Source organism: Podarcis muralis, chromosome 7, assembly GCF_964188315.1.
Source record: "Podarcis muralis chromosome 7, rPodMur119.hap1.1, whole genome shotgun sequence".
Lineage (NCBI taxonomy): Eukaryota > Metazoa > Chordata > Lepidosauria > Squamata > Lacertidae > Podarcis > Podarcis muralis.
The window spans coordinates 91,668,165-91,687,251 of record NC_135661.1 but is presented as its reverse complement, the minus strand read 5'-3'; the positions used below and the strand labels follow the sequence as shown (position 1 = coordinate 91,687,251).

Below are 19,087 nucleotides of genomic sequence, written 5' to 3'. Positions count from 1 at the left end.
CCCTCCAAGAGATCTGGCTCCCGCCCAGCCCCAGGGATTGGGGGGGGGGGCTCTGCATTGCAGGCTGAGTGGGCCTGGGGTCCCGTCCTCCAAGGAGGGAGCTGGCTCAGGACCCCACAGTGCCAGGCAGCGCTGTGTGTTGAAGGAGAACCTTCTTTTCCTGAATATTCTCCACACCCCCCCCCAGATCAGCCCAGTTCAGATCTTGCTGTGCAGATGCCTCCCCCCCCCCCCACGAGTGTTTAGAAAAGCACATACCTCGCCGTGACTCTGGCAAGCGAGCCAAGCCGCACGCTCTGGACGGAGGCCACGCGCCCCCCACCCTGTCCCCTCAGGGGAAGGTGGGGTGTCCTGAGAGCAGAGACTTCCTGCTGACTTGGCAGCCCAGACCCCACCGGGGGGGGGGGGGGAGGCCAGAGACTTTTCCTAACACAAACACACAGCTCCCAAACCCCCAAAGGCAGCTGAGCAGAAGACTTGCGGGATGAGGCTGAGTTTTGGCAACCGGATTGGGACACTGGAGTCGCCGTGCTGGTCCCACGTGGAGCGAGGGCCAGGAAGTTTCCCCAGAGTCTCCCCTCCGAGACTCGCACAAGAATGGGGGCAAAGGGGCATCTCGGCCCCCAAGGAGCTGCAGGAATCTCTCTTGCGTTGCAGCGGGGAGGGAATGTCCTTGTTATCTATTTCGTAAAAATTGACTGTAAGACAAGAACGTTAAAAGCCTCAATGCATTTTGCAAGAAGATCAAACGAGAAAAATCAAGCGTGGTTCGCTTTAAAATGTACACAACTTAAAATATGAAAAGCCGATTAAAGTTGCCTCAATTTTCTAAGCATCTGGGTTAGGGTGCTTTTAGCAGGTGCCGAAAAGAGTCCAGCGAAGGCGCCTCAAGTGGCAGGGAGTTCCAAAGGGTCGGTGCTGCCACTAAATGACCAAGTTCTTAAAAGCACAAATCAAAGCAGTCAGGTGGGGGCCTTTTGGGTAAGGAGGTCTCGTCCTGCTGGGGCCATTTCCCAGTTGGATGTGTCTAGGATCAAAGTCATTGTTTATTTTATTTTTAATTACATCCCACTTTAAGAACCTAAGAAGAGTCCTGGATGAGGCCAATGGCATCCTCATCTCCCAGGGGCCAAATTTCCCTAAGAACCCAGGGATCTAGATAGACTGCCTCTGGAGCTGGAGGTTCCATCAGAAGAGCCTGGCTGCTGGATCAGGCCAAAGGGGGCCTGTCCAGTCTCACAGCGGCCGAGCAGATGTCCACAAGCCAGAGCTGAGAGCAAAAAACCCTCTCCCCTCTGCAGTTTGGAGCAGCTGCCACTCGGAAGCATCTGTGGCCTCCTGCAAGGTGGCCATAAAATTAGCACGCCATAAATAAAAAGGGATTTCTGGTGGCAGAGGCAGCGGCGCTGATGGGAAGTGTTAAAAACCCAGGTTCTCCTGCCGCCCGGCTATCAAATAATCATCCAAATAGTGCATGACGTAATGGGATCCTGACCTTATTTTCATGGCCCTCTCCAGAAATGTGCTTTAAGTCTCAAAAGGGGCGCATGCAATGGAGCAGCCATGGGCATAGCTCTGTCAAAGTACCATTGGTCCTGAAACTTTAAACCTAGCAGCCAGAAGTCATGAGCGTGGACTGGAAGCGGGCGAAAGGCCGATTCAGCATCACACTTTGCCATAAGAGCACCAGGGCTGCTGCGCTCCTTAAGAAGCTTGACTGCATAATCCGGCAACGCATATTTTACTGAGCATTGCTCCCGAGGAATTGCGTCATTTACTGATCTGCTTTTTGGGTATGATAATTTATGAATTGTGCACAACTCACCCGGTACCTTTTTAGGCACGATATCCAGAGGTGATACTATAAATTTAGGGAAAGGGGGCTTCGGGAATGGACCTGCAACCCCCCCCCCCCCTTAAAGGCGCTCTTTGGAAATATTTTTCAGGGCAACAGGGGTGTAGGAAGGGGGGGCCGCCCCAGGTGCCATCATGGAGGGGGGTGACAAATTATCAAGGAACAATTAGTGCCCTACTAGGGCGGTTCATAAATCTTCTTTTAAAAAATGCCTGCTCCAAAGGTCTTATCTTACTACACTGGGGATTCTATAGCTATATCTGAAATTTCATGCATATCAGTTAGTATCTTGACCCTCCTCCACGAAAATAGCTGTTTATTTGGCCGTTTTCCTATGTCGTGAAGGCTGAAATTTCAGTTCAGTGGAGCACTTACTGTTCCCAACCCTTTTCCCTGCGGAAAGCCATCTAAATCGACTTTGATTTGATTTTGACATGTTTTTAGGAGGCGATTGAATTATTGTTTGATTTTATACCAATGTTACGTATCTGATGTTAGCCGCCCTGAGCCCGACTATGGCTGGGGAGGACGGGATATATATAAAAGCTGATTATTCTTCTTCTTATTTATTATTATTATTCCTTTGTAAGAAAATATGAAATAACATAAAACTAGGCGGAAAAGGAAAACACCCCCTGGATTCTGACTCCTGTCTGCAGGTGTGGCTGCTGAGCTGATCTCTCTCTCTCTCTCTCTCTCTCTCTCTCTGCCCCCCCAGTCCTCTGCCCCCTCATCTGCCAAAATGGGGGGGTCTGCCTCAAGAAGGACAAGTGCCTCTGCCCCCCCAGCTGGACGGGGAAGTTCTGCCACATCCCAGCCCTCCCTCGGCCCCACGGACAGCAGCCGCCCTCCCGCCGTGAGACCAGCGCCCAGGCCGAGGCGGGGGCCCAGCCCATGGCCAAGTCCACCTACACCCTCCCCATCGCCAACCACCGCGAGGAGCGTGACGGTAAGACGGGGGCCGGGAGAGGGGCGGCGGGGCAGTGGGTTGGGCTAGATGGCCTTGGGGGGTCCCTTCCCGCTCTCCCCTCCTGGGATTCTAAGAGGAAGGGGGGAGACAGGATGGAGCTGAGGAGGTTAGAGGTTCCAGGACGCAGTTAAGTCATTTTGGGCATCCTGCCCGCCTTGGATTCGTAATCCCACCCCCAAAAAGCATCAATATAGTAAGAATGAATAATAATTTTTATTATTTCTACCCCCGCCAATCTGGCTGGGCTTCTCCAGCCGTTATTCAGAAGAGCACGTTGCACGACTCGTCAAGGAAAGAACACCGTGAAATTCTAAGCAGGAACAATTCGTTGCATATTTCGGCAAGATCTAATTAAAAGCAGGGAGTTTTAGGTGTCTGAGAGGACACCCCCCCCCGCTGCCCTCTTGCCTCTTAGCGCCCTCCCCCAGGTCATAAGTATCTTAGTTTTCCTTCTTTTAATAATTTCAATGTGGTGACAAGAAATTTTCTGCACCGGGTACCACCTGACCTTGCTATGCCACTGTATCCCTCTGGGGTTGCACCAACCCCTTTGGGGATCTCAGAGTTAAATGGTGTGGTTGTTGGGGAGGGGGGACACGCCCAGCTGGGAAGCCAGTGTGAGTGCGAGGCCGGATCCTGCGCTGCGCGGCTTCCCCTGCTGTGAGGACCCTTGGGTGCCCACAGGGCCACGCTGCGTCAAGCGCAGCCAAGACCATTCTGGTTTGAGTTGGCAGGAGAGACACCCCCACTCCCTACAGCTCGGGGGTAAGAACCCCAGAAGAGCCCATCCAGTCCAGCCTCCTGTTCTCACAGTTGCCAAATACCCCAGAGAGCCTAGCATTCGGGGTAGACTGTGCCTGGACCTGGAGGCTCCATTAGAGCCTCCGAATAATAATAATAATAATAATAATAATAATAATAATAATAATAATAATAATAACAATAATAATAATAATAATAATAATAATAATTTTTTATTTATACCCCGCCCATCCCAGCCAGGGCCGGGCTCAGGGCGGCTAACAAGCAATAATAAAAACAAGTTGAATGAATACAACATAAAAACAAAATTAAAATACAACATTAAAATATTGAAATTTTAATTTAATTTAACTAGAAGATCCCATCCAGTCCAGCCTCCTCTTCTCACAGAGGCCAAATACCCCAGAGAGCCTAGCATTCGGGGTAGACTGCGCCTGGACCTGGAGGCTCCATTTGAGCCTCAGAAGGGCCTGGCTGCTGGATCAGGCCCCCCAGTCCAGCCTCCTCTTCTCACAGTGGCCAACCAGGTTTCCCCAAGGGAAACCAGCATCAGGATTCGAACACGAGACCGACTTGTGGTTCCCAGCGACTGGGGGCAAGAGGCTCCCTCGCTTGGCGCTGTCAGGAGATCCGTTTCGGGTGGGGGCTCCTTTTGGGGCCCGGCTCCTGGAAAAGGGATCTCTGCCAGCCAGGAAGGGACGGAGCAGACATCCAGCGACAGAGGAGATAAATGTTTGCTGGAGGGACGCCTGGAATTCTTCCTTTTGGAGGAAGGCAGAGGGACAGGCTGCCTGCCTGCAAATATTTGAGGAGATATCGGCAGGAATGGGACGCCTTGTCTCTCCTCCTCCCTGCCCAGCCAAAGCCGCCCAGACGCAGCTGGAGCCTCAGAGGCGCAGATGAAGCAGGAGGAGGAAGAATTTGGCAGGGGAGAGGCCTCTCGAGGGCCGTGGGCTCAGTGGAGCCTCCATGGGCAGGAGCAGGCTACCTTAGAGGCGCTGGAGGGAGGGAGGGAGGGGGAGAAGCAGCAGGTGGGGCTCTGCCTTGCTTCCTTGGCTGGGAGTTGGCGAGGGGAGAATCGTAATAACAATAATAATAATAATAATCAATTAATAATCAATTTTATTTATATCCCGCCCTCCCCAGCCAAAGCCGGGTTCGGAGTGGCTGACATCATATAAAAAAGACAACATGCATAATGCAATATACAATATGCAAATAAAATAACATTCAGCCTTCATTAAAATAATATAAAAAGGTAAAGGTACCCCTGCCCGTAGGAGCCAGTCATGTCCGACTCTAGGGTTGTGCGCCCATCTCACTCAAGAGGCCGGGGGCCAGCGCTGTCCGGAGACACTTCCGGGTCACGTGGCCAGCGTGACATCGCTGCTCTGGCGAGCCAGAGCCGCACACGGAAACGCCGTTTACCTTCCCGCCAGTAAGCGGTCCCTATTTATCTACTTGCACTTTTATGGGTGCTTTTGAACTGCTAGGTGGGCAGGATATAAAATAAAATAATAAAATAAATAATAATATAAAATAATATAGAATACTATTAAATATCAGCACTTCAAGATTAAACAGAAATCCACTCTTAGCAGTTACAATAAGTAATTTCTCAACTCCGGTCACTAAAACAACAGCAAGTCACAGGGCACAACACTTGGTGGGGGGTGGGCTGGATGACCCCCCAGGGCTCCCATCCAGCTCCACAATTCTACGATTCCCCAAATCCCTTGGTTTGGGTCTTGCCTGCCTTCCAGGTCTTTGGGGATCCCTCTCTTCTCAATGGCCCCTTCTTCTCAATGGCCCCTTCAGCCTCCCTCTCTGCCCCCCCTTGACCCGCCTCTCCCCCCCCCCCAGGTGTGGCCTCCCTGGCCAGCGTCCACGTGGAGCACCCTCCCGAGGCCTCCGTCACCATCCACCAGGTGGAGCGCGTGAGCGAGGAGCCGGCGGGGGACGCCAACGCCCTCCCCCTCTCCCGCCCGGCCCTCTACAGCGTCCTGGCCCAGAGCAGCCCCCGAGACACCCCCAGCGGAGGCTACGGAGAGGGCGCCGGGTTCGGATACTGCTTCCGGCAGCTCCGCGGAGGAGAGGTACTACTTGGGGTGGGGGCATGGGGGGAGAGGGGAGGGCGGGGGGCGGCTGCGGCTCATGCAGAATGCAGAGGACCAGCCCCCCCCATCAGCTCACTTGCAACTCAGCCCTCTAGGGCAAAAAAGGGGGGTCTGCTTAGAGAACCCTCTGTAAATGGGGGCAATCTAGGGGTCTCCCACTGTTCCTTAAAAAAGCCAGCAGCTCTCTGTTCTTAAAGACATAAGAGGAGACTTCAGGATCAGGCCAGTGCCCCCCCTAGTCCAGCCTTCTATTCTCACAGGGGCCAAATACCCCCAAGTCATGTCAAACTGAATTTCAGAATGATATACAAAACAAGTATCAACCAATGAATTTTTTATTTATTTTGATAACGACTTTTCTTGATCATTTCTGTTGTACAGTTTTCAAAACCAAAAAAGGGAAGAAAAAAAAGAACTTAGGGATCCAGATAGACTGCCTCTGGACCTGGAGGTTCCATAAGAACGGAAGACACAGAGGCATCAACTATAGGGGGTCCGAGCACCCCAAAAATGTTTGGTTGTGGCTGCTCAGCACCCAATTACGCAGGAACCCCACGAGCAGGACCTGAGTGCGAGAGCTTTCTCCCGTTATCTGGCATTCAGAGGTAGACTGTCCCTGGGCATGGAGGTTCTGCGGCCAACATCGGCCTCTGTAAGAAGAGCCTGGCTGGGATTCAAAGGTGTATTCGAAGGGAAGAACAGAGCTGTCCTGGCCGTGGGTCGCGCCCCCCTCCTCCGTGGGTTTGTCTAGACCAGGGGTAGGCAACCTAAGGCCCGTGGGCCGGATCTGGCCCCATCGCCTTCTCAATCCGGCCTTTAGACGGTCCAGGAATCAGCATGTTTTTACATCAGTAGTATGTGTCCTTTTATTTAAAATGCATCTCTGGGTTATTTGTGGGGCATAGGAATTCGTTCACATATTTTTTCAAAATCTAGTCCGGCCCCCCACATGGTCTGAGGGACAGTGGACCGGCCCCCGGCTGAAGAAGGTTGCTGACCCCCGGTCTAGAATCCTCTTTCAAAGCCATCCAAGTTAGTGGCCGTGGCTGTCTCCTGTGGGAGGGAGTTCCGCAGTCCAGCTCTGCACTGCCAGAAGGGAAGCACAGCTGTGAATTCATGTGAAGTGGAGACCGGGGGGGGGGAGGGGGGGCAGAGAGTGGCTGAGCCCCCCGCTGCCTCTTTGGCAAGGGGGTCCGGTTGACTCATCTGCTTTGGCTGGAGGCAGCAGGTGCCGTTCCAAAGCCGGGAGAAACAGGAGTTTATGGGGCCCTTTTGATGGGGGTCTCTCCCCCCCTCCCCACTGGGAGCAAAGCAAGGGGGCCTGGAGGCCTCAGCCCCAGCAGGGCGAGGTTGGGGGGCCCGGCAAGCCCTGGTGGGGGTTTCTCTTTAGCAAAATGGCTGGATTTCAGCACTTTGGGTTGACCGGAGGCCAAGAGACTCGCAGATGATTGTGTCGGGAGGGAGGGGGCCGCCATCTGTGCCAAAAGAGGCGATTGTGAAATGGCAGCAGCTGGACTGGCTGGAGGGGGGGCTCTGAGGGGCACAGAGAGAAGAACGAAAGAAGAAAGGAAGACGAGAGCGAGACAGAGAGGCAGAAGGAGAGAGAGACAGAGATCGTAGTCGTCTTCTCTATGCCGATTCCAGGAACACAGTTTAACTCTGTGGTGCCGTTAATAAGGATTTTCTTTTGTTCCGTCCTGGAGAGGAAGACGGGACCCCTCTTGTCTTCTTTAAGGCAGGGGTGCACTTGGTGACCCCCCCTTTAGGGCTTGAACAAGGAAGGGAAAAGGATGGGGGTCTATCTTATTTTATTGCATTATCACGGCCTGCCTTTTTCCTCACCACGGAGCTCAAATTCATGGTCCTCCCTCCGCATGTATTCCCCACAACAGCCCTGTGAGGTAGGCTAGGCTGAGAGGGAAACTGACCCCAAGGTCACCCAACCAGTGGGGGGATTCGAACCCAGGTCTCTCCTAGTCTGACATTCTCACCACGGCGCCACACGGGCTCCTATGCGTGAAGGATTTGCATGCTTGTGAGCAGAGGGCACTGTGTACGCCTGGGGGTCGCCGTGGCTTTGCGGGGGAGGGAGCCCCTCTGCTCTGGGGGGGGGGGGGCTGCCCTATGGAGGGATTACCATGGGCCAAACCCTGCCTTATCCTACAGGTGGGGACCAAAAGCTGGGCTTTTAGGGCTTCTCTGGAACAGCCAAGGTCTGAGCGACGCTGGGGGGGGGGTGTTCCTGGGTTAGGACCCCCCCCCAAACTGACTCTCTCCCTCCTCTTTCAGTGCAGTGCCCCCCTGCCCGGCTTGCGCACTCGAGAGATCTGCTGCCGGGGGGCCGGCCTGGCCTGGGGGGTCCACGAGTGCCTGCCTTGCGCCAACGGCGACGTGGGTAAGGTTGCCGACTGGGCCCCCACCCTCTCCGAAGAAGGGGTAGTGGCTTGGGGGGGGGACTGGGAAGGAGGACGTGGCTCGCACCCTCCTGGACCGGTTGGGGAGGGGTGCCCCAAACTCCTGCCCTTTGGGGGCATGGGGTACCCACTTAATGTTGCTTTTGGTGCAGCCCTGGAAGTGTCAGTGGGGGGTGTCTTGGTAGGGGGGCATGGATATAGCAAAGGGCTCCTCCAACCGCCTGCTCTCTCTTCAAAGGGGACACCAGCCCCGTGGGGAGGAACGAAGTGGCCTGCCCCAAAGGCTTCCGCCGGCAGAACGGATCCTGCATTGGTGAGTGGGGCTGGGCTGGACGAGGACCCCTTGGTTTGGGGGGGGGGCTTTTCCACCCCCGGATCCTTCTAGGGGCGAAGGCAGAGCCCCCACAAAGTCTACCCCCTGGCTTCTTCCCAGGAGGGGCCTTTGCTGCCCACCCATCCTGCCAGGACAGACCTGGATCTCCCCCCCCACCGGCCTTTTCTGACACCCTCTTTCTCTCCCCCCCCCATGGCCAGATGTGGACGAATGCACAGAGGGCAGCTTCTGCCACAACGGCGACTGCACCAACACCCGGGGCAGCTTTGCCTGCGTCTGCCACGAGGGGTACATCCTCGACTCATCTCGAAGCAGCTGCATCTGTAAGTTGGGCACCCCTGGCACCGGCGTGGGGAGCTGGGGGGTGAAGGGGGGGGTGGCAGGCCTCCAAACCCGCCTTCTGTTCCTGATTGCATGAGCAGAGCCTGCTGGATCCGGCCAATGGCCCACCTAGTCCGGCCAAGTTTAAAATGCTTTACTTACAAAATGTTCCAAAGGTCAGATTCATGCATTTATCCAGGCAGCAGCAAGGAAAACACAGGCGGAAAACTCTTGGGTAGGAAATACAGAAAGGTAGCTCCAAACACACGCTCTGAGCTTGGAGTTTGCTTGGACAGGGCTTCCTTGGTCCGTTACATGGCTCAGAGAGAGAGAACAGGAAGAGAAGGCTTCACTTCCTCCCTCATTGGATAAGAGGGGGCGTGGCCTAGCTGAATCTAGGAATCTAACTCTGTGGTCTTAACCCCTTCATGCACCAACTAGCACTTATGTTTGCCTGCAAATTCCCACAGCATCTCCCAACATCCAGCTTTGTTGGATGTCCAGCAGTTCTAGTGTTTTGAGAGAGAGAGAGCGGGGAAAGCTCTGCACTTTCTCCAGGCCAGGCATAATTTTACAGTCTTCTACGCTCTTGCCTCTCATTCGCTTTTCCTCTAAACTAAGAAGCCCCAAACGCTGCAGCCTTTTGTTGCAGAGGAGTCCAGCTGCCCCCTTTTCATTCTGGCTGCCCTTTTCTGAAAACCTCCTCTGACACGGCCATATCCATCTCCTTTTTGAGCAGAGGAGACCAGAACTGGGCACAGTGCCACACCTACACCACAGGTGTGCAGATACACACACACACACACACACCGTATTTTTTGAAAAAAAGACACACTTTTTTTCTCCTAAAAAGGGGAAATGTCTGTGCATCTTATGGAGTGAATGCGTGGTCCCTGGAGCCAAATTGCCCAGGGGAGAAAAGCAGATTGTCCTTTTTTATTTTTAGAAAGAGGGAAGGGGGTGTTGAAACAAAGCTGCTGATCGTTTGCCAATCAGGGAGAGAGATAAGGGACGCTAGAGATAAAGGAGGCTGCCTGGGATTGGGGAGGTAAAAGCCCATGGATGCTCAAGACTTTTGCATTGGGTCACCCCAAATTCACCATCAGATCACAGATGTCCATGGCTCTGGCCTGCACCAAAAAAGCCTCACCACCAATGTTTCATGGGGCCGCAATGGCGCAAAAACGTGGTTACAAAGCACGGACCTACATGGTTCCTCAGGACTTTTGCATTGGGTCACCCCAAATTCACCATCAGATCACATATCATGTCTGTGGCCACAGCATGAACCACAAAAATCATACATCCACTCTTTCGTTCGGAATTTTTTCCCTCTTGTTTTCCTCCTCTAAAAACTAGGTGCGTCTTATGGAGGTGTGTGTGTACACACACACACACACACACACACACACACACACACATACAAACAAGTTTTCATCTTTTTCCTTTGTCACATTCATATCAAATCATATCATCATATACAACTTTGCTCATATCGAGCATCGACTCCCCCCCCCCCGGCTTTCTTAAGCAATCACAATCCTCTTAGCATTGCTATATCACCCTATTTACCTTCTTACTAAAAAATTTACTTCAGTATCTGTAAATCAGTTTCAGAAATCATCATTACAAAATATTTTAAATCAAAACGGCAAACGTTCTCAAATTAAAATGTTCTTTCATACAGTATGTTGTAGAAATTTACGCCAGTCCTTTTCAGACAGTTTGCTGGTTTCGTATTTTCCCTGTCAGCTTTGCCAGTTTTGCACATTCAATCATTTTTATCTGCCGTTCTTCCAAAGTTGGAAGTTCCTGCTGCTTCCATTTCGGGGCTAAAAGTGTCCTTGCAGCCGTGGTGGCATACATAAACATATTTAAGTCTACTTTTGGAATTTCGTCTCCCACAATACCCAATAGAAAAGCCTCCGGGTTTTTTAAAATAAGGGTATATTTAAAGATCTTTTTTCAATTCATTGTATATCATGGGTAGGCAAACTAAGGCCCAGGGGCCGGATCCGGCCCAATCACCTTCTAAATCCAGCCCGGGAACGGTCTGGGAATCAGCATGGTTTTTACATGAGTAGAATGTGTCCTTTTATTTACTGTATTTTTCGCTCCATAACACACACTTTTTTCCTCCTAAAAAGTAAGGGGAGATGTCTGTGCGTCTTATGGAGCGAATGCGTGGTCCCTGGAGCCAAATTGCCCAGGGGCAAAAAGCAGATCATGCTTTTTTTTTTTTTAAGAGGGAAGGGGGTGTTGAAACAAAGCCACTGATTGGCAAGCGATCAGAAGCGAGATAAGGGACGCTAGCAATAAAGGAGGCTGCCTGGGAGGGGGGAGCTAAAGACAGCAAACTTGCAAGGAGAAGAGACAAGAAGACTTTAAATCAATGAGGAGAGAAATTAGAAGAAAAGGAGGAGCAAAAAACAGCTCCAGTTAAGGAAAAGACACTAAGGCAAACAAGAGGGAAGGGAGTGTTGAAAGGAAGCAGCTGATCGGTAAGGGATTGAGAGGGAGATAAGGGAGGCTAGCGATAAAGGAGGCTGCCTGGGAGGGGGAGGTAAAAGCCCCTGGATCCTCAGGATTTTTGCATTGGGTCATCCAAATTCACCATCAGATCACATAGCATGTCCATGGCTACAGCCTGCACAAAAAAAACCCCCACCCACTGTTTTGTGGGGCCGCAATGGCGCAAAAACGTGGTTACAAAGCACGGATCCACATGGATCCTCAGGATTTTTGCATTGGGCTGCCCCAAACTCACCGTCAAATCACATGCATCTCTGGGTTATTTGTGGGGCATAGGAATTTGTTCATATTTTTTCCCCAAAATATAGTCCAGCCCCCCACAAGGTCTGAGGGACGGTGGACTGGCCCCCTGCTGAAAACGTTTGCGGACCCCTGTTGTATATCATATCCCAGCAGGCTTTAACTTTATTGCACGTCCACCACATATGTGCAGATTTTGACGCCCCCCCTCTCCCCCCGCAGCCCACCACGTGATCTCGGAGGCCAAGGGCCCCTGCTTCCGCGTCCTGAGGGAGGGCGGCTGCTCCCTGCCCATCCTGCGCAACATCACCAAGCAGATCTGCTGCTGCAGCCGCGTGGGCAAGGCCTGGGGCCACGCCTGCGAGCGATGCCCGCCCTTTGGCTCAGGTGAGGAGGGCGCCCAGGGAGGGGGGCGATGGGGAGACATCCGGACGGCGGGACCAAAAGCTGGAAGGGGAGCCAGCTTTGCCTGGGCTGGAACAGCAAAAGAATGCTGTGTGATGGCAGGTTGGGCTAGATGACCTTTGGGGGTCCCGTTCCAATTCCATCATTCTATAAGCTTTCTCTCTGCTCATGAGTGCAGAGGACCTTTTGCCCAGGGCAACCAGCCCCAGCCTGGGATTAAGCGGGGCAAGGTTGTGAGGGCAATGAAGTGGGGGGTGCTCAGGTCCCCCCCCCAAAAAAAATAAACCCCTCTCTTCACACTGATCTCCTTCTCTTTGGCAGATGGGTTCAAGGAGATCTGCCCGGCGGGGCCTGGCTACCACTACTCGGCCTCTGACCTGCGCTACGACACCCGCTTCCTCGGCCAGGACCTGCCCCGGGTGCCCGTTGGCCGCCAGCAAGGGGGGCGGGATCCGGCCGCCAGACCCCCCCTGGCAACAACCACAGCGCCATCCGTCCGTATGTTCTCTGATCTGGATGTTGGGGGGAAAGGGGAGCCTTGGCAGGCCATCCCTGCAAGGCGGGCCGGGTTGTGGAACTGGGGGGGGGGGGGCGGAGGGAGGCAGTTCTACCCGTGCTGCCTGGCACAGCATCAGCCCCCTGCTGCTACTCCCTTGGCGTCCCTTCCAATTGTACAGTTCTTTCTTTCTAAGGCTGGCAGAGTCTGTGCCCGTGAGGATGAGGTGGGCTGGTGCCATTTCTCATCTTGCAGGGCTGGGCATTGGGGGGGGTCCTTGCCCCCTCCCCTCCTCACGCCAGCTCTCTCCCCTCCTTGCAGTGCGATGGAGCCCCCCGCCCACCTCCCTGCCGGAGCGCCAACCTCCCCGGCGTGTGCCAACCCAGTCTCCTGACCCACCTGTGCCAGGTAGGAAAGCGGGCAAGTCAGGGGGGAGGGGGGCATTGTGCCTCAATGTGGAACCAGAACTCAGTCGTTTCATAGACTCTGGGATAGCTCAGTCGGTCGAGTGTGAGGCTCCTACTAACAATTTTAACTGTTTACAGTGGTTTTTAAGGACGTGATTTAGCTCTCAATGCAATTTCCCATTGGCTGCTGTGCAGCGCCCCCTGGTGACACATTTTTACAACACATTTAAACATTATAACTCACCAGTATAGATTAGTCCTTATTCCGGTCTCACAGTTATTTTACCTTTCCGAGATTGTTTTTATATATTATCTGTAAGCTGGACTAATGAAGAAATGCAGTATGATATTAGATCATCCCTCCCTGAACTTCAGAGCATGGGAAGTCGCCCAAAAGATATCTAATATGGCACTGAATATTTGGAATGTTTTAATGTGGTTTTTATTGGGTGGTAATAAAGAAAAAATATTAAATATTATTATTAAATATTATCATTTAATAAATTATATGTGTGTGTATAAATATGTGCGTGTATAATTTTTAAAATATTATTTAATACAGTGGTACCTCGCGGGTGGCGCTGTGGGTAAAACCTCGGCGTCTAGGGCTTGCCGATCACATGGTCGGCGGTTCGAATCCCCGCAGCGGGGTGAGCTTCCGTCGTTCGGTCCCAGCTCCTGCCCACCTAGCAGTTTGAAAGCACCCTTAAGTGCAAGTAGATAAATAGGTACCGCTCCAGCGGGAAGGTAAACGGCGTTTCCGTGTGCTGCGCTGGTGCCAGAGCAGCTTCGTCACACTGGCCACGTGACCCGGAAGTGTCTCCAGACAGCGCTGGCCCCCAGCCTCTTAAGCGAGATGGGCGCACAACCCTAGAGTCGGACACGACTGGCCCGTACAAGCAGGGGTACCTTTACCTTTTACCTCGGGTTAAGAACTTAATTCGTTCCGGAGGTCTGTACTTAACCTGAAACTGTTCTTAACCTGAAGCACCACTTTAGCTTATGGGGCCTCCCGTTGCTGCCGCGCCACCGGAGCACGATTTCTGTTCTCAACCTGAAGCAAAGTTCTTAACCTGAAGCACTATTTCTGAGTTAGCAGAGTCTGTAACCTGAAGCCTATGTAACCCAAGGTACCACTGTAATGATATTTAATAATAATATTTATTAATTTCTGGAAGCTGCCCAGAGTGGCTTCGGCAACCCAGTCAGATGGGAAGGTACACTTCTTCTTCTTCTTCTTCTTCTTCTTCTTATTATTATTTCTCCCCACCAGACGCTGGGCAGGGCGTGTGCGAACGGCGCCCCCAAGTGTGTGGTCCCGGGCGCTGCATCCCCCGGCAGGGTGGCTACACCTGTGTGTGCGACCGCGGCTTCTGGCTGAGTCCTCAGGGCACCCACTGCATTGGTGAGGGGCGCGGGGGGGGGGGGGGGCAAGAGAAGCAGGAGGCTCTGAGGGGGCGCAGGGAGAAGGCAACCCTTGGGGGACGCAGAGGCGCTTGCCCAGAGTTCAGCCTCCGAAGCTGAGCATAGGAAGATACAGGATGGATAAAAGGAAGGACTTCTTCACGCAGTGTATTGTTCATCTGTGGAACTCCCTTCCACAGGACCACCAACCTGAATGGCTTTGAAATTCACGAAGGAGGAGAGGGCTACCGATGGCTCCTCCACAGCTGCAGGCAGAAATACCTCTGAATCCCAGTTGCCGGAAGCCAGAGCAGGGGAGAGGGGCTCCTGAGTTCAAATCCTGCAGGATTCCCAGAACAGGCATCTGGTTGGCCGCTGTGAGAACAGGAGGCTGGCAGGCCATGGGCCTCATCCTGCAGGATCCTCTTGTGTTCTTAGGAAGCTTTAAGGGTGCGCATGGCATCAGAAGGCGGCCTCAGAAGAGCCAGAGGTGCCCGCCTCCCCCAACCAGGTGCCCCAAGGAACTGTGCCCCATCGCCACTGCCACTCAGAGGTGTTTTCTGCCTCCCCCAGCGGAGGTGGAGCTCACTGTTGTGGCACTTGGGGAAATCTGTGGCCCGTAAGCTCGGCTTAGGAAAGCAGGCTGTACATGCTCAGAGGTAGCCTCTCCTGGAGTGTTTCGCAGAGCTCAGCTTTTGCAGGTGGCTTTGGCCAAGGGGGGCAGCCAGGGCTGGACTGAGGTTTGATGAGGCCCTCAGCTCCTGAAGGTCATGGGGCCCTTTCTATGTCCAGCTGTCCTTTGTCCACAACAAATTGTCACTGGTTTTTGTGTTGAATAGATGCTAGATGGTCAATGATGGACCTACTAGGTATCCCAAGCCATTCGCACATCACAAAAGATGTATTTTATCAAAGTAATTGTTGAACTGAAATACAATCAAGAAGATGTACATTAATGGTGAAATACAATTAAGAAGTATATTATTAGTGAAATAATTTATGAAGCTCTAACTTAAAATGTTTGAGGGTCCATGAATTACATCCTAGGAGCCTACCCAACACAAAACACTGTTGCTGTATGTAGGTTTTATTTTATTTCATCTTTTTTATCTTATATTTTGGAAATGTACATCCAGGGTTTTTTTCCTTTGATTTTTTGGGGGGCCCCCAAGAGAGTGGGGCCCTAAGCTAGAGCTTGTTTAGCTTATATGTAAATCTGGCATTGGGGGCAGTGGCAATGTGGGGTGGGGTTTGGGCTGTGTGTCTCCGTGGCACAACTTCTTTCCTTCCTCTGACCCCCCCCCTTTTCTCTCCCTCCCCCCCCCCAGACGTAGACGAGTGCCGGAGGAGCCCCCGCCCCTGTGCCAACGGGCGCTGCGAGAACTCGGTGGGCAGCTTCAGCTGCAGGTGCCGGGCCGGCTACCAGGCGGACCCCTCTGGCTCCGAGTGCCAGGGTGGGTGTGGGGCAAAGGGGGGAAGGGGCTGGGATGAATTGCTCCCCTCCTCAGACTCAAAGCAACACTCTCTTCCTCCTCCTCCTCCCCAGACATTGACGAATGTGCCAAGACCCCCCCGCCGTGTGCCAACGGGCGCTGCCAAAACACCCCTGGCTCCTTCCGCTGCTCCTGCCCCCCCGGCTACGTTCCCAGCCCCACCGGATTCGAATGCAGAGGTAACTGGGGGGGGGAGGGAGAGGCTGAAGGGGAAACTGAGGCTCCTCCGAGCAAGGGAGGGTGGGGGGGACAGGTGGAGGGGGCAGCTTTGGGGGTCCAGTTTCTTTTTTTATATATATATAATTTTTATTAGTTTTTTAACATATCATTTTCAACAGTAATTAAACATACTCTTACATCTTATTCAATTTTTTTGACTTCAATCAGTCAGGCCTGAAAATTTTCCAGTCTAATCTCTTAGTATGCATTTCTTATCTTCCCTATTACATCTCAAACTCATAACCAATATCTCTATCTTTTTCTACTTTGTAACACTTCGTATATTCCTCCTTACAAAACTTCTTGTAGTCCTACTAGTGTAATTTGTTGGTTACAGTTGCTCTTCAAATACCGTATTTTTCGCTTTATAAGATGCACCAGACCGCAAGACACACCTAGTTTTTGGAGGAAGAAATTCCGAATCTCAGAAGCCAGAACAGCAAGAGGGATCTCTGTGCAGTGAAAGCAACGACCCCTCTTGCTGTTCTGGCTTCTGGGTTAGCTGCGCAGCCTGCATTCGCTCCAGAAGACGCACACACATTTCCCCTTACTTTTTAGGAGGGGAAAAGTGAGTCTTATAGAGCAAAAAAGACAGTAATTCCTATACTTCTTCCAATCTTCTGTAAATCTCTGGTCCCGCAGGTTTAAAATCCTTCCTGTCCTTTTGTCCAATTCTGCATAGTCCATTAATTTCGTCTGCCATTATTTTTTTGTCGGAATTTCTTTTTGTTTCCATTTCTGGGCTAACAATACTCTTGCCGCAGTTGTTGCATATAAAAACAATTTAGCATCTTGCCTATTAATGTCCTGACCTATAATACCAAGTAAAAATGCTTCCGGTTTTTAAAAAAATGTATGTTGCAACGTCTTTTTCATCTCATTATATATCATTTCCCAGAAGTTCTTTACTTTTTTACATTCCCACCCAGCTTTTGGGGTCCCATTTAATTCCCCCCATTTTCTTGCCCTTCTGGGTCCCCCTCCCCTCTGGTATTAATGCTTTTTGTGGTGGGGCTGTGTGAGGATAAGGGAATTTGGGGACATAACATACAATGAACTCCAAAAGATCTTTAAATTCCCGTTTCAAAAAAAACCCTGAAGTATTTTTGTTAGCGCATTGATATACAAAAAAACCCCCACAGAACCCTTTTCATGTACTCAACCATAGTGGCGAGGATTTTAATAGCAAAAAAATTAGGAAGGTGCTGTAATCCCCACTAAGTATATCTAAAACAGTATTGTGAAAATGTAAATCTCCTGACAGGTCGAGATTGAATCTTGACTATTAAGGGAAACTATCAATGTAGGAAAATTTCTGGATGTGTAACAGATTTAATAGGAAATGCATAAAGGTTAAGAATATGTAGAAAGCACAATGAGGTGACTCGGAAGTTGAAAGTGTGTGTGATGTTAGGCGATGTGTTGTTAATGTTTAGTTGTCCTCAAGGTCTTTGTCTTTCTGTGTTGTTCTATGTCAATTGTTTTGCAATGAAGTTAAAAAGAAAAAAGAAAGAAAAATTCAAATCAGTTTCCCAAGCCAAAAGTTGAATGTGACGCCTTTCTCTCCCCCCCCAAGACGTCGACGAATGCTCCCAGAGCCCCCCGCCCTGCGCCCGCGGCCGCTGCCAGAACACGCCCGGCTCCTACCAGTGCAGCTGCCCCTCCGGCTTCCAGCCCAGCCCCACGGGCACCGAATGCCTGGGTAAGAGAGGGCACCCCCTTGCCCCCCTTCCCGCGGCAGCCAGCTTGGGGTCCACGCCCTCGGCCCCCAAAGACCACCTCCCGGGTGAAGCTGCCTTGCCCTGGCTCAGACCATTGGGCCCACCTGCCTCAGTACTGCTTACACAGGCTGGCGGCAGCAGCAGCCGCCCTCCCAGCCCTCCCTGTAGATGCTGCCACCAGGGAGGGAGCCCAGGCACCTTCTACATGCCAAGCAACTGCTCTCGACACAGAGCCCTTTTGCAGAACGTTCCCCCAACCTGCCTCCTCCTGGGACCCAACGGCAGAGAAAACCGGGGGTCCCAGACAGGGTGGGTTTGATTTAAATCACAATTTAAATCACTAGTCAGTAAGGCTTGATTTAAATCATTTTTAATATATATATATACAGAAAGACTCGTTCTTGCTGGTATCATCTTAATATTTACAACCAGAGGAAGGTTTTTGGAATCATAAATTTTCAGAGTAGTTTTTTTACAGTTATATCCGAAATTACTGATTTTTGATATGAAATTCCCTCAGAAGGTGCCCTGGCCATTGTGTGGGGCCTGAAGGGAGCGGGGCCTCCTTCCTCTTGGCCCCTCAGATGCCGGCTTGGGGGGCCCAGCATGGCCTCAGAGCTGCCCCCTCTTGCAGGCTGGCATTTGATTGAAATCACAATTTAAATTACTAGTCAGTAAGACTTGGTTGAAATCATCTTTTTTTACAGAAAGACTCGTTCTTGCTGGTTATCATTTTAATATTTGCAACCAGAGGAAGGTTTCCTTTTTGGAATCATAAATTTTCAGAGTAGTTTTTACAGTTATATCAACTATTCCTGATTTGGTGATACTATTAGAAATACGTAGACAGATAATTATGAAATTCTGGTGAGGTTTCATAAGTTAGCTGTTTATATTTGGACAACTTTTCTGCTGTACTTGACTGGAAGGAGAAAAAATAATCATTGCCTTAATAACAATGTAAACCATTTATTTAACCAAAACAATAACATTATAGCATATGTTTTTAAAGACTTTGGTGATTTTTGAAGCTTTTCCAAAACTTTCCCGACACCGTGCTTCGCAAGACGACAAAACTCGCGGAACGAATTAATTTCGTCTTGCGAGGCACCACTGAATCTGATTTAATTTTTAAAAAATCTGATTTAAATTAAAAAAATCTGATTTAAATAAAAAAAATCCGATTTAAATTTTAAAAATCCGATTTTTATTTTTTAAAAAAATCCTTGATTTTTATCCACCCTGGTCCCAGCCAGCCCGCCCCCTCTCCACATGCCCAGTGGGGGGCTTCCAGGCCACCCTGGCCCCAATCCCTTGGGAGGGAGGGAGCGTTGGGGCAGAGAAGCCCCCAGACCTCCATCGCTGTTCTTTTGCAGACGTGGACGAGTGCCGGGAGA

The 19,087-nt window shown here is 51.4% G+C and overlaps 1 protein-coding gene across 5 annotated transcripts in view; it reads left to right on the top strand.

Moving 5' to 3' along the window:
* The window catches only part of LTBP4 (latent transforming growth factor beta binding protein 4), a 53,698-nt gene that overhangs the window by 17,601 nt on the left and 17,010 nt on the right, over positions 1 to 19,087 (top strand). For 4 of the 5 annotated variants that reach the window (XM_077932463.1, XM_077932467.1, XM_077932465.1 and 1 more), the window contains 13 exons: positions 2,574 to 2,804; positions 5,451 to 5,683; positions 7,994 to 8,099; positions 8,357 to 8,431; positions 8,653 to 8,775; positions 11,768 to 11,932; positions 12,272 to 12,448; positions 12,768 to 12,854; positions 14,127 to 14,258; positions 15,586 to 15,711; positions 15,804 to 15,929; positions 17,546 to 17,671; positions 19,067 to 19,087. The exon at positions 19,067 to 19,087 is cut by the window's right edge and continues 105 nt beyond it. In XM_077932463.1, coding sequence (XP_077788589.1) covers positions 2,574 to 2,804; positions 5,451 to 5,683; positions 7,994 to 8,099; positions 8,357 to 8,431; positions 8,653 to 8,775; positions 11,768 to 11,932; positions 12,272 to 12,448; positions 12,768 to 12,854; positions 14,127 to 14,258; positions 15,586 to 15,711; positions 15,804 to 15,929; positions 17,546 to 17,671; positions 19,067 to 19,087 — 1,728 coding nt within the window. The remainder of the gene's footprint in view (positions 1 to 2,573; positions 2,805 to 5,450; positions 5,684 to 7,993; positions 8,100 to 8,356; positions 8,432 to 8,652; positions 8,776 to 11,767; positions 11,933 to 12,271; positions 12,449 to 12,767; positions 12,855 to 14,126; positions 14,259 to 15,585; positions 15,712 to 15,803; positions 15,930 to 17,545; positions 17,672 to 19,066) is intronic. The other variant, XM_077932466.1, reaches the window with a different exon arrangement.